This window comes from Papilio polytes, unplaced genomic scaffold (genome assembly GCF_000836215.1).
Source record: "Papilio polytes unplaced genomic scaffold, Ppol_1.0 DF824169.1, whole genome shotgun sequence".
In the NCBI taxonomy this organism is placed as follows: domain Eukaryota; kingdom Metazoa; phylum Arthropoda; class Insecta; order Lepidoptera; family Papilionidae; genus Papilio; species Papilio polytes.
In genome coordinates, this window is record NW_013525035.1 from 3,272,714 (window position 1) to 3,290,425 (window position 17,712).

A 17,712-nucleotide genomic window follows, 5' to 3' on the forward strand; every position below is an offset into this window, starting at 1 on the left:
AGACCGGTGGTGAGTTTGCGTTCGCATTGCCAAAACATTTACACAAAACATATTTTAAGTGAATGTTTCGTCAATGCAAACGGTAATTTAAACACTGTTGACTTTGTACCGGTTACGTAGACTTGTTGTTTCTACTATTTGATACGTGGGTAGATAGAAAAAAAAATTGAACTAAATTCTATTTCATTTTGATGTGTTTTTCATCTTGTGAAGTTCGTATTGATTTTTAAAACCAACTGCCGCTTTCAGTGTCCTTTAAGTGTTACTTAATTAGTCCTTTATTGTAGATTTTATACTAAACTATCTTTTGCCCGTGACTTTCTCGCGGAATTAAAAAGAAATAGTTTCAAGTATAGCCTTTTTATCAGTGATAATGGAACTTTCTAATGGCAAAAGAATTTAGTTTGTTTGTAACATACAAAAATACAATTTATTTTATTAGCATAGGTGTACACTAAGGGGCTCCCTAAATGACCAATTAGTGACTCTGAATGTGGCAGTTCAGAGTACTATGCTTGTATTTCGAGGACACTACCTCTAATCTGAATAGTACGATTAACCTAATTTGATCCTAATTGTAAACTGTTGAAAGCTTATTTTAGCTTAACCGGTCCTTAAACCTTATTGTTCTAAGGAACAGAAAATTATCGTCTAAACATTCTGTCCAATAAAAATTTATTATATCCATTGAATCTCTATATAAAAATGTATGTTTGTAAGAATGACCTGTATCGGCTGATGATTGTGTTGTGATGCGTTTATATCTGCCACAGCTTTATAAAATTAATAGTTTAGTTTTTTTATTTATCTGTCAATTTGTCACGCGTAAAAAAGTTTCGTTAAAAGATTTTTTTAACAAGATACAAGATTTTTGTGATTTACTTTTTATTATTTTTGTTGAATGACTGTGGCTGATTGAAATGTTTTCGTTTCTCAAAACTTTAATGTATAGAAACTTGTTAAATTAAAACGAAAGGAATTGATTAAAAGTTTCGTAATTTAATATTTAAATAATGTAGATGAAAAATCTGCAATAAAATTAAAAATAATATTATAATTATTAATGAGGACAAACAAATGGGCTGATATTTTTTTCAAGCGTATTTTTCATACCTTATGTCTTTGCAATTACATACAATTGATTATAAACCTTAATGTAAGTGGTGTAAGACTTAAATTGGTTTAAATGAAATCGATTTACTAACTGATTTTTTAAAGTGTGGATTATTGCAAGATTAACGTAAGGCTCCCATTTATACAAAAGTATATTGCTATTTCAGTTTTTTATGAAAGAATAAAAGAGTTAGCAATGTTAGTATGAATTCAGCAATTAACAGTTTTTTGTTATGGTAAATTTGGTATTAAAATTCAACTTTGAGGGGGCTGTGAGGTATGTTTATGAAATGTGCAATTTTTCTTTCAAATTTCAATAAATCTATTGTCATTTTATAGGTATCGTAAAGCTTTTATAAGTTTGGATGGATTTGCTTTTGTAAATTTCGCTTGAAGCCAAAGATATAATTTCTCTGTGTTCATGTGTCTATTCTAAAATAATTTAAAAATGAACCTATTCCTAATGTGACACAAATTTGACATTTGTAGTGAGACAAACATAACTGACCCGGTCAGAGTCGATGCTTCTGTAGTAACATAAATATACTAAAAGCCACTGACCTCTATAAATGGACAGGCAAGAGGTGGTATTTTGAGCCTGCGGAATTTGCGATATTTTCGGTTGCATTTGGTAAGGTAATGAGGATTCGATCTAATAACAGAGATAGAATCAACTGTGAACATCAACAGGCGCTTTTAGGGATGAACTAAAAATGTATCCAAACAATCCTATCCATTTATAAAGATCAATGTTTAAAACTTAGCTAAGTGAGGAGAAGACATATGAGATAAAACATAAGACTTTAATAGCGGGGCGCTAGTGAGCTATTGCAATTTAATGTTACTTAACCGGGTCAAGTAATTTTGTCCATCTATATTTATATTGTGTCCAAACTTACCATATACAGAATATGCTATGTCAAACATTACCATATTTCAAGACATTTTAATTTTAGTAAATATTAATTTTAGTGTTAATTCGAGTGGGCAGGTCTTTATTTTCTGTAACATAAACAAAACTTACTAACTTATTGTAATTCTTACCATTTATGTATATTGAAGAGTTCACCTAATATATATCTTTTAGTTATTAATTGTTGTGTAAATCTAGTACTAAGCAATAAGCGCGTCCGGCGTCACTATATGTTGTATTATATACTAAAGTTGTTGAGAATTGCTACAACATAGTCACAATAGTTTTATTTAAAAAAAATACAATAAAATGTATTTATTTATTTAATATGAATTAACATTCATATGGAAGTCGATGTTTTATTTTACCCTTAACCTCAAACCTCTAAGGATATTGAAAATATTTAGAAAGCATTTACATAAAACACGTTCATTTTCTGAATATCTAAATTAACATGTTTTATGTAAATTTTACCGTAAAGAGAATCGGTAACAATGTACTAAAAATACAGTATTATTTGACCGACTAGATTCTGTCAAAATTCTTCAGCTGATGCCTAGAAAATAATTTTAATATGGACAATACAGAGTTTAATAGTAATAGTAATAATAGTAAAGTAACTAGTTAACTATTTCAGCACATGAAAGCGTAGTTTTATCAAAGGATTTGTAAAATTAAAGAAACAGCAGTTAACTATTAAATTCACTATTCTTGACTATTGATACCTGTTTGCTAGTCAGAATTTGTAATTGAGTAAAATGTTCCTAACCAGTGTTTTGATTGTTGTAAACACATTTCTTTAGGCAATATATATTCAGAGATGTTAAGATTTTGAATAACATGTTTCCTTTATTTTACAACGAGTTTAATACAGGCACATTTAAAAAAAGGTTGTCAAATAATTTTGTAACATGAACCACTTAATTCATCGATTCTTTAAATCAAAACAAAATCACATCAAAACGTACATTCCAACTGAACAATCAAAATTATACTCTATCATGTGTCAATAGATTACAAATTAGGTGATCATTGTTCTGGGGTGATAAACTGCGGGGTCGTTGGTTCAAACAAGGCAGTAGCACGTAAAGCCGCAGCATGACAGCGATACAGCTGCACTTGTGGGGCTTCTACCTCCCCCCGTAACCCCCGCACACCAGCTGAGCTTGGCTTAGCACCGAAAGGCACACACCGAGCCCGGGCACGTGCCTCCTGTCCATGTGTGACACGATGTAATAAACGTCATGCTTTTCTAGCCGAGATACTAGATAAAGATATGGAGTCGATTCGTTTTAGATAATTAAAAAAAAAATAGAAGTGATCCCTATCTCTGATATTTGAGAAAATGCACATATCGAAAGACATTCCATATTTTAAAATTAGTAGATTCCATATTTAAGATTAGTAGTCAAAGTGGGATTGGAAATTTCAATTCGTTGACATAGTCAATAAAAGTTTACGAGTAAGAGGCTGTAGTTAAGAAAAAATTTAGATTTTAGAGATTGATAGACATTAGAGGCCAGGTCGTCTTGTGCCTCTAAGGAACTCAATAACAGGAACTGTGTGATTTTAGTAAATAAAACTAGTTTCTCTTGTTTTTGCAATAACTACAATCGAACATAACATTTGACAAATAACTAATTATGTTTTCAAGAATAAAATACAATATAAAAAATGTTAAAAAGATAAACCACAGGTAAAAATGAAAGTACACTACGTTTGATTCTAGTAACGAAAAGTAATGCGACTCCATTCATTTGCTGTTCGGATAGCGGCAGTGGATGCGCGGGTGTTCACTTCAGTAGCGGTGACCACGTGACAATAGCTACAGCCTTCAGCAATACAACTAAATTCCTGCTTAAAACCAATACCATTATTATAGAACGCAGATTTGCCAACACTTTTCCGTAAGGTAAGTTTTAAATTTTTTGTTTATTTAATATAATTAAAAAATAATCTAATTTGTAAGTTTAAATTAAATTATAACTTAATTAAATTAATACTGGTGGATGAATTTTTTTTTAAAGGTGACGAAGTTTTCAATTTTCTTTGATATTGCAATGTTTTATGGCATTTTTGATTTAATTAAAAGCAAAAAATCAAGAAAAACATACTAATTGTAGAAAAATAAGAGAACTGATTGTATTAATTCTTTGGCACGTTTTTTAAAGATTGGTTTATGTTAAAAAAAAAACTAAATTTTCATTGTGAATTTTTGAATATTATGCAACTTTTTTAATTAAGTTAATTCTTAAACTTAAATAAATTACAAAAACATTTCAATAAAAGTACAATCTCGTATTAAAAATGTAAACACTTCATAAAATAATTTTATATTTTTATACATCACTTCACATCATAACAATAAAAGGCACGATCAAATTCAAGAATTTTTAAATATCATTTTCAATACAGCGTAATGAGAAAAATCACAGTTCTAAACAGCATCCAAATTAGAAATCAACAACATTTAATTTGCGAACGTTTTTGGCGCGAACAGTGACGTAACGATGACGCGTGTCAAACTTTTGGCGCGAAAAGACCACACTTTTCCAGAAGCATCAACCAAACTGTCAGTGCAAACGGGGAAACGCCACAAATTATACTCATTTACTAGTAATTTAATAAACTTAACTAAATTATAGACATTTAATTCAATTTAAGTGCTGTCGGCGACGTTACTTGTACAATTCTAAGTACCTTTCTACACTCACATTACATCATACGTTATTTACCTACTTTAAAAATAAAACATAAAAGAAAATATACTGGACCAAAACAAAAGCTATCGAAGAGACTTTGAAATAATCAAAAATTAGCAATGTTTAGCGTTAGGTTAGGATTCGAGTGTGATTGTCACATTTCTTTTTTTTCAGAAATAAAGCATTTTCAATAAAGTGCCATGGTCTTGCAATCGGTTGCTTCTTTCCCTTAAATGATACAAACAAAAATGTCACAAAAATCAATAACAAAAGTATTTATTGTATTGTACTTAAAACATTTCTTCTAGATGGAAGAATCGTTAGACGGACGCGAGGCGAGCACCAGCGCCGGGTTTGATTCCGCGGCCATCTTGAATGATGACGTATCGCCCACCACAAGTTTCTGTTACAACATTCCTAATCTTTTTAATGGGTAAATTCTTAATTATACTAAAGAGCGAGCGGACACCTTTGACTATACTCTCGCACAACTGATGTGCGATTGTCAATTGTTTCGCAGCTAATTCAACTGTTTAGTTGCACAACTAAAAAATAAGTAGTGTGCGCACCTCCATATAATCTCATAGGAATAAAAGCGAGACTAAGCAGTCGAACGATAGTTTAGTCAAAGGTTTTAAGACACGCACGTTTTAAGATATTTGAATATTTTAAGGCACTCAATTACTATGACTTTTTAATGTAGACCTACTTTTAGTCTTGGAAATTGTCAGCCATACATGTTTAAATCTTTACACCAAAGACTTTAGTAGTAACATAAGCAGTAATTTTAAATTATAAGGGATATCTACCATTCTTCTTTACTTAAGACGCATCACAAAAATGCACTCTACTGAGGATGGCATTTAAACCGCTAGTTGCAGTTCATCTGGCGTCGTCGGCAATATTTTTCATATTAGGCGATTATGTAACCTGCAATAAGTACACGATTAACTTTAGTGTATGGCCTTTACAACTTGTATTTCGTATTCTAGGCTAGGTCCAGGTTCGGTACTCTGCGACCGGCCGGAAACAGAAAGCAGCGAGTATGCAACCGCTGAGCATACGGAGGACGTAACAGAGACACAGCAGTATGAAGATGACGAGGAATATTCACCAAGCTCCAGTAAGTCTTTTTTCATAATAGCTGTTGACTTCGACCGCGTGAAATTAGGAAATTATAAAAAATAAAGCCTATGTTACTGACTGATAAAGTACTTTTTATTGGTGAAAGAATTTTTAAAATCGGCCCAGTAGTTTTGAGTTATTTCAATACATACAAAAATACAAATCTTTTCTCTTTATAATATTACTAGCTTTCGCCCGCGACTCCGTTCTCATGGAAAAAAAAAACAAAAGTGAGTAGTTTATGTGTTCTTCCAGACTATCTCCTACATATATGCCAAATTTCATCGAGATCCGTTCGGCAGTTTAGGCTACAAACTCTAACAAACATCCATCCATCTAAACTTTCACATTTATAATATTAGTAAGATCAGTAAGTAAGATATTAGTATAGAAGTAGATTTTAGGTAAAAATGTAATTGAGATTCAAAATCAAAAACCAAGCTGCTTTGCTATTTATTCTAGCATAGAAAAGAACGACTGCAAAAAGTGTGAATTTATTACATTTAGCTACAAATATCTTTTTTTCCTCTTTCTTTTCAGATTCAAAGAGCGACGTTCCGAAACGTAAACAGAGAAGATACAGGTAATTATATTATTACTAAAACAATTCGAGATAGTTATATAATGATTTCTCTGATTGTAATATGAATAATTTGTTCCCAGGACAACGTTTTCTAATATACAACTGGAGCAGCTGGAGGCGGCGTTTCATAAAACACATTATCCCGATGTTTTCTTCAGGGAAGAGCTCGCTATGCGGATAGATCTTACCGAAGCAAGGGTACAGGTAGGAACTAAAGTAAAACTTACTCCGGTCATGCAAAATCTTGTCCTCAGACACAAGATGGCGCCCTCATTACTACCTATATCACACTGTTACTGGCGCTAGTAATCCCATTGTATTCAATAGGACACATTGATAACTAGGTATATGTTTGTGGTTTTTAAGAGAACGACAAAGATTTTGTTAAAACGGTTACTCCATTGTTAGTCTCTAACTATGAATTTATAAAATTTATTATATGAAAATTAAAAAAATACATACAATGTGTCAAGTTATTGTAATTACAATTACATTGATAATAAACATTCTTACCATTACAGGTGTGGTTTCAAAACCGTCGTGCGAAGTGGCGCAAGCAGCAGAAAGCAGGCTGTGATAGTTACCCGGGCCGCGGCGGACGCTCCCCTGACCCTCGCTCACCTTCTGCACTGGCGCTGGAGATGAGGGACTTCATTACAATACCTGGTAAGTTAACACCAGACATAGACTATAAGACGTTACACAAATCGATTTTAGAACTTTGGGTTAGTAGCTACTCTTTACTTTTTTACAGTGTCATCACCACAAGTCATCAATTTAGCTGAATCTTCAAACATAAGTAACTACGGATCTAAAAGTAAGCAGCCAGCACCAGCTATCCACATATCCGCGCTCCCAACCAGACAAAACTCTCAAATGGATCTTCCTTCCTTCTCTATACCGCTTCAATATAATCTCGGTAGCTTTAAAAAGATCGGAGAAGATGTACACTTAGATCTAGAAGCTTCTACGTCCGAAAATGTAGTTCCAAATCATTGGGACTCTAGAATGGTAGCTAATTATAATTTAATGAATATAAAACCGTTATTGGAGACTCGCGAAGGTATAGATATGTCTGAACTGAAATATGAAGTTAAAAATGAGAGTGTAAATAGGATTAATTTTAATGAAATACCAGACACGTCTATTCCTAGTGCAAATATAGAAGCAGAAGATATACTTGGAAAGGAAACCGTTAACGAAGGACAGACAATATCACCTGATTTTGAAATAGAGAGATATCAAAATTACACTAACGAAACTGGGAAACGGTTCAGAGAAACAACTTTCGATGAAAATATCATTGAAGATGGAAGAAATGATTTTGTATGCGATAGTGATTTCTTGTGCAAGAATAATTATGACAAAGTTGAAGAGAAACGCAATGAATATGAGGACTGTCATCTTCTAGATGCGGATAGTAATGTTGGTATGAATAATTTTGAGAATAATTTATAATTTAAGTTGTACCAATGATATGTGTGATTTTTTATTAGAACAATAAATAATTCTAGTTAAATTGTTATTTACCTTTTTCTCAAGGGAGAGTAAAATAAAGCAAGAAATTAAAATTATTACAAATAAAAAAGTGCTTTAGTGTTGATGGTTTGAGATCTATAAATGTAGGAATTGGCAAATACATAAATTCTCTGTCTAACGTAATACGTTTTATTAGATTAAATAAAGGAAGACAATTTAAAACTGTATTATAATAAAATATCAATGAGTAGACAATATTTGAATTTTTTAATTATAATTAAAAAATGCGAACTCTCGTGTGCATCAATTTTCCTCCCAATTTCCTCTTAGCTTCGAATTCCTCTTTAGCGAATTGAAAACGATTATCGTAAATGTTGAATTAATGCGGTCACATGTGCTGTTACGATGAGGTAGGAACCTTCTAAATTAAATTGATTAGCCATGAAGAACGTAAAGTGAATAATTAAACAAAATCTAGTTATATCTATACTAATATTTTAAAGAGGAAAGATTTGTATCTTTGGATTATTGTACGTATTGTAACAAGTCAATTTCGATTTTATTTTCCATTTTTAATACGAGGACGAAGTCGAAAACAATAGCTAGTTGCCTTATAAATGATTGGTTTAAGAAATAAAACAAATAGTTAATATAATCAAGTCATTAATTTAAAAAAAGTTTGATCATTCATAACATCGACAAAAACAGAAAAGTTATAATAAAAGTTAACAAGGGGTAAATATTGAAAATATCAATATATCTCTATCAATAATTGACTACTACAGAAGTGAAGGTAATAAAAATAAAACACAATTATTACGTGTCGAATATCGTGTTAATATACAACATTTTAGGCATCGAATACGTTAATTTCCAAACATCTGTTTAATAAAGCAAGCACAATCTTCGTCTACAATCAGAACATAAGTCATAGAACAATTTACTTATATTTTAGATGTTATCGCGTCACCTTAGTATGCATGATCCAGACATTTAACATATCAATAGAGAGGCCATTACAATAAAATCATAAGCTCAAAATTACTGCAAGGTCGTTTAGTTGTATATTATCACAGTTGTACTGACGATTATAGTCAAATAAGGCAGAGAAGCGCTGCTATCGGTTCATTCTTTCAGAAAATATTTAAAATCCACATGGATATACAAAATCCCGCAAAAGAAGTTTGCTAATGAGCTATCATAATTTGCAGTTCAATTATGTTTTACTATTGGAAGGATAGCTCGTAACGTCTACTCTATAGCTAGTGTTATACTCGAATATCTGTGGTATGAGGTCTAATAGTGCGCCGAAGAGTCGATCGAAGTGCGGCGCCGCGGGGTCAGCCGTCTGGGTCACGTCACGTGGAAATAAATACAACGCACGCTAACTTTATATGTCAATGATTTCCGTCGCTCTGTAATTATAACTACACGACCTTATGCTTAGATATATAACCTACTAGCTGTTGCCCGCGACTTCGTCCACGCAATGTTGAGATAAAAAAGTAGCCCATAATATTACCGTATATGTCAGTTACCCTTCAGTGAAAGTCCGGTCGAAACAGACCCAGCCGTTTCGGAGGCAACCCGGAACAAACGCGGCTTACGGACAGACAGACAAAAAATTTTTGAATGCGATTTTCGTTATCAGTAACGCAAATACATCACATTTCCGAAATCTGGAATTTTTCTTTTGATGTTACAAACAGACACTTCAATTTTATTATATGTATAGATAGATGGAGCGTTTTATGCCAAGTCGTTTAATCGAGATTCGATATTTGAAATTTCATCTTGTCACAACACTGGGGGAACAAAAGCCACTTATTCGTCTTATTTTTGCTGCTTTTCAATTTTAAAACTGTCAGTTAACCTTACCTTTGAAATAAAATAAACTGTGATACGAAAGTGCAAGTTTGCACAGAAAGTGAAAACTGGTCTTAAGGCGTAGCAAAGAAAAATCTATCCGTAAGCCGTACTTAGGAACCGACATTTACAAAGATAAATAAAATAATTCGTATCATTTTTATATCCCCTACGCAACCTGTGTGTAACCTCGAAATAAAAATAACCACTACATCAAGGTGAGAAAACTAGATTTAGCGGTGAGCGACACAATCTGTTTTATTCTTTTCATCTGTGACGTAGACATCTACGACATTTTTACGTGAGACACGTTTAAATATACTGTGACATTAATCTATTTAGTATAGCATTTTCAAAAATAAAATAGCTTTTATTTTGTACTCGGGCATCGAAGGAGGTTTTATATGAAAACAATTTTTTGTATGTTACACTTTTGTGCCACATAGTTTCTTTGAAGTCCTTATCAATACACTGGTCCACGTGTGCCAGGGTTATTGTCAGGCATGCCAGTGCTGACTTTAAGTTCTACTGGCTTACTTTACTGGCATAATGTAAACCAACCATTTTTACTGTGGTATATGTATAACTGGTAATTAAAGTTTATTTTTTTGTATTTTTAATTAAAAGAATCGTTATGAAATTGTTCCGCTGCTCACAATCGACTCTAACTTAATAGAAGGTTTAATTCCGGACACGGCGCGGCCATCGTTATTTATTTAACAAGATTTAATTGGTAAAATTTAGCTTCGTCACAATTTTTTGACGAAAAGATTCAAAATTCGCAATTTAATAATACTTTTAAAGCTAAAATGAAGCTACAAAGGTAGAGCAAGACCGAAGAAAGTATGGACGGATTGTGTGAAACAGGATATGCTTAAGAAAAGAGTGGATTCAGATATGACGGCTAAAAGAAATGTATGGGAAAGCAGCACATACTGTGGCGACTCTCCGTAGGGATAAGAGGATGAAGCTAAAAGTAAAAAAGTGGATTTTAAACAATTTATCGAAATTAGAGACAACTTTTTAGTCATTATGATTGCATATAAACTGAACGATGCACCAGCGAGTAGGTGGTAGTCGTAATTTTCGAAATGATAAATTGATACACATAAGTAATTGACAATTCAGCACAGAAGCACTAAAATATACTACCTAAAGGTTTACTCAAGTTAAAATATGCAGGAAGTGATAGTATTAACTTTAACTTTGTCACTTTGTAGGAAACTGTCTTTTAAGAGGAAAAAATGCATTCATTTTGTCAAACAAAATGCAATTCTTATGATACTCATTTGACAAAATCTACGGACACATTTATAACAGTCCTCCGGTGTTAAATTTCGATTTTTCTTATTACAACCTTTCGTGTGAAAACGATACTTAAACATAAGGCGACAAAGCATAAATTTCCATAACGGGAATACCAAACTTTGTACCAGCTAATATGGACCGTGGAAAGGAGTGTATTCAGAAAACCGAATGAACGATATACGAATTTGTTCCTTACAATTAAGGCTGTAAGATTCACTATAACAGTACTCAGCATAACAATTATAACGTAATCGAATTTGGACATTTGTGTTCAATGCACACACCTGCAATTTGTTTTACTCACCTATGTGTAATGTCAATTTAAAATTATGACTAACGCCTATTGCTCTAAGACTTAAATTTGCTTGTGTACTTTGGGTACCAGAACACATACCGACTTGTCAGCTTGTGTTGTGCATTCGCTTTTCCGGTCCACAATTTAGCTGTGTGAAATTTCTAATACGGTTCACATAATAACAATTCTAACTTCATAAGAAATTAAGTTCATATTACATTGACTCACATTTGCTAGTTTTAACGTTTTGTTCGTGAACTAAGAGCCGGGGCTGAGGGCTGAAAAGGGGTGCGGAGGGCGTCGCGGGGAGGTGTTGGGGCAGCTAAAGGCTTTCCAGGTCTACTACGTTAGTAGCACCGCGTTTATTGTGGGTGAGATCCGTATGGCGCGTTGCAACGCGCGCGAGTGCGTTTCGACACTTTTAAACGTAAACCTAATCAAGTATTTTTTAAAAATGGATCGTTTGTTTTTTAAAAAAATGATTTCTTTTTAATTTTCTGTGGTGACAGTTGCACGGTGGTTGTAATTTCGGATTGTACGAAGGCTGTATAACATAGGTATATGACCTACTTGGAGTCTATAAGGTAAATTACATCGTGTAATTATCTAATACAACTGATGTAAAGTTGATGACATTTTTGGTAGTTTTCATTAACATTACGTAATAGAATTAACAAAAAATATTTATATATTAAAACTTTTATGAAATGTGAAAATATTAACATAAATATTAAAAGCTTACTCTGTTAGTTTTAACAAGTATTTTATTGTAAAAACTATTATTTTACTAAATTACATAAAATAAAGTATTTTATATTATAACAGCATAACAATGAAATTCGCGTGAGTAGAATTTAATTTTAAAACAACTATAATAAAAAGCGCGGGAAAACACACACGGTACGAACTGGCGGGAAGGGAAACTTAACAGCGCTTCTTATTAAAATTTCAGTCTGCGTTCAAAATGAAAATTGTTTTTCAATACTACGTTGAAATAAATTTTACAGCAGGAAATTGGTATGTTTAATTATTTATAAGGTATTATTATTAAATATAATAAAAGTAACATCAAGCGCTCCCGAAATTAACAGAGATCGTTAGGATAGTCGTAAAAACTTTGATAAGTTCATGATGCATCTAATAAATTTTATATTTCTTTGTGAAACATTTTTTAACTTAACTTTTTGTCAATAATAACTGACACTTAAGATGACGGAAAGATGTTAGCCAGTTTTAACTTTAATTAAATTATATTTATCGAATTGAATGGACGAGAATTATTTTTAGCGTAATCTAAAAGATTAACAGCCTTACAAAACGCGGTATAAAGTTAAACTTAGGAATAAACTAAGTATAAGCAAATAATACAAATTTTGCTTATACTCCGTTCCTAAGTTTATACTCCGTTTATTTGTAAGGCTGTAAGACGATTGGTTGAATTTAGCTTTTTAATCCACCATCGTTCATAATACGTCCCCACTACCCTTAGTGTCATATATTGTGTTATACCCGTAGTTATATCCCTATATACATTTAGGGATGCTTATTAGTAAACTGGCCCAATTTGGATGAACATTTGATATATCTTTGAATTTCTTCTCCGAAATGTGTAGGTTGCATCACGATGATGTTCACCGTAAGCACGGATAAATGTACAAATGAAATTTGAATAACCAAAAATTTATAAATAATGATTGAACGTGTATAGAATATAAGATTCCATCAAGCGATTATCAAACGCCATCGATGCTCTTTTATTATTCATAAATAAATTGTTATTGATAAACCTGTAATTTTGGACCACAAGTTTTAGTATGAATTATTACTCTTAAATTTCATTTATACAAGTTATTTCTCTATGAATCTTTATCTTCAATTGCATTTCTAGAATTGTGTCCGAGATGTACGTCTGTTTGCAACACTACTTTTCTCTCTGTAAAGTGCTTTTGACCTACTATGTTACATCATTTGTGCGAAGAATTCCGTATGATATAAAATATGATTTATTCTCATGGCATTAAAGTCCCTTTTCAAATGATTCAACTTGTACTCGGGGACCGTCCTTACGACGAAAGGAGTCCATTGTAAACGTTTAATTAGGAACGCCTGAGGAAGTTACGCTGTAAGGAATTATTTTTTTGCTTATGTGAAATTGTTGTTGAATTAATTTTAACTTATATTATGATCATGTTAATATTCAAAGTTATTTTATATTTATGCTGTTGCCCGCGACTTCGTCCGTGTAGTATAAGAAAACATACGAACTATATAAATAACAAAAAGCTACGTATCCCTCAGGAACCGGACATTTCTCGGAGATGAACCTTATCCCACGTGTACTCCAGACTTTGTTTTATATCTGTGCCAAATTTCAATAAAATATATAGAACCGTTGCAGAATGATCGAGTATACATTAAAAAAGTAAACTAATGAATCCCACGGTAACCGTAACTATTCCCGGGATAAAAAGCCTATGTGTTTTTCCAGACTATGCTCTAAACCTGTGCCAAATTTTATGGAGATCCGTTCAGCTGTTCAGGCTACAAACACTAACAAACATCCATCCATCCACCGTTAAAGAATAGTGTCAACAATTTATTAGAAGTTAATCCAATTAAGGCCACAGATCAATCTACGATAGTTAATTTAAACTAAGTTTTTACTTTGTTATTTTATATGCTGTAGATACTATATAGCCTACGTAACGCATGTATTTCGTATTAAAAGAAATATAAATATATTTAAGCTATAATTATTGCCCATTTCATGTATTTGATCCTAACGCCGTGCAACTGTACATTTTTGTATTATTTTCATGATATCAATTTTTTGTGGACTTTTCTTTTTTATTTTATTCTAATAAGTTAACTGAAGCAATTTTAATAAATGAATATTCAATATTCCAGATATAAATATATTTTCCTATTAAAAAAAAACAAAATAAATCTCGTTTTAAGTGCAAATTTAGTCAATTATGTACAACTGAACGAATACATATCATTAAAAAATAAGCAAAAGTTAGAGTAAGGAATAAAAGTGTAATGTGAAATCAAACCGATGTTCGAGAAAGTGGACTATCGAAATGGTGTCGAAAAATCGGACGATAGTAAACCAAGGGATGGTAAAGATGGTTTAGCATCGAAGTGTTTGTGCGTTGTCACGTCGATGTTCCGTGGGTTTAATGTTGGTTTGTTATGGTCGGTGGTGGGTTTTGTGGTACTAGCAGGCTCAGTAGGGGGGAGCGAGTTCCCGGAACGAGAATGTTGCGACCCAGTGTACCCACCGAATACAGCTACGACAGCCGCTGCGCCTGTCACCCATCCTGTCAGCAAACCAGCAGGTAAGTTAATTGTCCAATTTAGCAACCTAAGTTAACTAAAAAGCTTGCGTGAACTACACTCAAGAGCATTGAATCCGGGTCACTAAAAACAAAAAAATAGCATTCTTATTTTACGAGATTTAGGGCCTGTCCCACCAAATTGTAAATTGTCTGATAACAATAGAACGTGTGAAATATCGTGTTTTGTTCTAGTATCTGACAGTGACGCCATTTTTAAGCTATCTGACCCTCTATAAGACAGTGGTGGTGGGGCAGGCCATATTGGTTTTTAAGTGTCCCAGAGTCAATGCTCTTGAGTGTATAAAGACCTAACTAAAAAAATTAAAAAGTGTTTCAAATACAATTACGGTGTTAAACATATGTTAACCTTTTAATACCGTGACTAACGCTTGGAGAAAATTTTGAAAAACTATCAATAGATGGCGGTCTAAGAGTTAAAATACATGTGTAACTACACAATGTTTACCCAATTTATAGGGTAATACATATTTTATAACTCTGCATTTTGTTTGTTACCGTATTAATCTTTATTAACAAATCTGTCCTTCAAAATAAAAAGCGCTTTACGCTTTCATTAACACCTTGTTACCGCTGATTACGGGGCGCATTAATTAAAAAACGACTTTAAGTCTATGAGCAGAAAATCTATTAATCTAAAAATACTGAAGCCAGTTCCCCTGGTGTACAAAAGAACTAGCGGTGGATGTAGGTCAAAAGGCACTTTGCCATGCGAAAAGCAGACTACCAAACGAACGTAAAAATCTTATCCACAAGTCATCTTCATGATTTTAGCTTGACGCAATAAAAACCATTTTTTTTTATTTTATCTCAATATGTTTTTCAAACATTTTTAAAATTTTGTTTAAGTAATGTACCTACTTTAGATAGCAATAGTACGAGTATAAATACATAATTAAATATAGGAAACATACAAGACCAGCTGTTGCTCGCGACTTCGCCCGCGTAAAATCAAAAAAATAAAATAAAAACATAGCCTTTGTTACTTAGTGATAATGTAGCTTTCTAATCTTGAAAGAATTTTTAAAATTACCATACTAGTTTTTGAGTTATTTCAATACATACGAAAATACAAATATTTCCTCTTTATAATATTAGTTGAGTTTACGATGTTACTAGTGAAATTATAATTGACAGAGTTTATAGTTTGTAGGTGACATACAAAGTGAGTAGTTAATTTGAGATTTACGTCAAGGAAACTATGGTACCTCTAGAAGTGGAACAAGTTTCGGCATAAGATGTACGAAACTTCATAGCACAGTCGTACAAGTTGGAAGTATTTCGGAGTTATTGCACCCGGATAAGATTTTTAACACAGTTTTGGAAGTTTTAATGTGTTTCGTACTCGGATTTTTAATATAAAATGAAATGACGTTTTATTTCAGTTTAATTGCAATGCCTTTAAATGTGTTTTCACAGGCAAAATAAATACATAGTTTAATTAAAAAAAAGAATTATTGGCATTGTAAGCTTAATATATATTAATATTCTTATATAAGTTTAAGAAAATAAATATGCAATGAAGTCTAGAACATTTCGATACAGACAAACATAAATTTCATTATCATCCACTTACCCTTATCCCTTACGGCACAGTATGTGCTGCTCTTCCATGCATCTCTATCAACCGTCATATCTGAATCCACTCCTATCTTAAGCATATCCTGTTTTACACAATCCATCCATACTTTCTTCGGTCTTCCTCTTCCTTTGTAGCCATCCACATTCAATCCTAACACTTTCTGGTTTATAAAACTGATACAGCCAAACATAAATTTAAAATCAATATGAAGAATTCAAGATCCCTCAAGTCAAAAAGAGATAAGGGTTGAATAACAATTTGTTAGAAAATTCAACCCTTGCAATGGTGCGTGCTTTTATCGTCGGCCATAGTTTATTTATAGGAGTTCTTAGAAGGTTAGAGGGTGCCACACACCTTTGACTTAGCTATCGCAAAACTTTTTAGTCGCGCTTGGATTCCTATGATATTATTATTTTTTCTATCATAAGGTGGCAAACGACCAAGCGGCCACCTGAATACGCCGGAATGGCGAAGCGACTGCTGCCCATAGACATTCGCAATACCGTATGCGTTGCTTACCCTTAATCGACGGAGGAGGAAACGCACGTAAAGCGGATATTTACCTTTCCTATACGTCTCCTCCAGCGTCAAGTCAAGAAAAAGGGCGCTAAGTAAAAGGGACTAAAGTTGGGTTTCCGGCGTATGGAGTACACTACTCGATTTTTAGTTGTGCAACTAAACAGTTGAATTAGCTGTAAAAAAATCTGCAATCGCACAACAGTTGTGTGATATTTTAGTCAAACGTGTGTGCCCACTTTTAGAATGGACGAAATTTATATGTTTATTGATTTTAAGTAAAACCGCATTTTCACTAGCGCGTTGTCCGCGCGTTTTTAACCGCGTAATAGAACTAAATATAGCAGTTAATCGCGGCGAGTCGTGTTAGTGAGAACGGGGTTTTAAATGTAGGGTAAAGGCTCAACAGTGGTGGACGTAATACTCTTGCTACTCCAAACAACCACTTATAATGCTCGTTTAATTTTATTTAAAATTAGCTCTCGACGTTAATTGCACTGTTATTTCGTTACAAGTTTTTGAACGTGCATTAATTAATTCGGTTTTTGTTATGTTCAAATTATTAAATACCTAAAAAATGATTGGAACTGCATATTTTTTTACGTAAACATATGTTTTAATGTATTTTTCTTTTATTATAGGTTGGTACTACTGTTTTTTTTTAATTAACTCGCAAATAACGATTAACTAATGCAAAAAAAATGTTTTTCGAGAAAAATTGTATTAAATCATATTTCCAAATGTAAATTTTAGTGATGGATGGATGGATGGATGCAGCTTAAACTACTGAACAGATCTCGATGAAATTTGTCATAGATAGAAAATAGCTTAGAAGAACATGTGTTCTTACTAAAAATATTATTTCCTACTT

General features: G+C 32.7%; 2 protein-coding genes across 2 annotated transcripts in view; both read left to right on the forward strand.

Moving 5' to 3' along the window:
* The first annotated feature begins 5,036 nt into the window (after nt 1-5,036).
* Nucleotides 5,037-7,894, forward strand: LOC106111280 (homeobox protein Hox-B2a-like). Its single transcript, XM_013293305.1, has 6 exons — nt 5,037-5,161; nt 5,721-5,851; nt 6,394-6,436; nt 6,517-6,640; nt 6,958-7,102; nt 7,191-7,894. The coding sequence occupies exons 1-6, from the start codon at nt 5,037-5,039 to the stop codon at nt 7,892-7,894; spliced, it is 1,272 nt and encodes a 423-aa protein (XP_013148759.1).
* Nucleotides 7,895-14,337: 6,443 nt separating this feature from the next.
* The window catches only part of LOC106111281, a 119,136-nt gene continuing 115,761 nt past the window's right edge, over nt 14,338-17,712 (forward strand). The window contains exon 1 of the mRNA XM_013293307.1: nt 14,338-14,725. Coding sequence (XP_013148761.1) covers nt 14,443-14,725 — 283 coding nt within the window. The 5' untranslated portion in view covers nt 14,338-14,442. The remainder of the gene's footprint in view (nt 14,726-17,712) is intronic.

Excerpts from the sequence above, each read along its gene's own strand:
- LOC106111280 (XM_013293305.1), top strand. The coding sequence starts at position 5,037 with ATGGAAGAATCGTTAGACGGACGCGAGGCGAGCACCAGCGCCGGGTTT. Across the intron at positions 5,162-5,720 it reads ATTCCTAATCTTTTTAATGG|GCTAGGTCCAGGTTCGGTAC; the intron begins GTAAATTCTTAA and ends TTCGTATTCTAG. Across the intron at positions 5,852-6,393 it reads GGAATATTCACCAAGCTCCA|ATTCAAAGAGCGACGTTCCG; the intron begins GTAAGTCTTTTT and ends CTTTCTTTTCAG.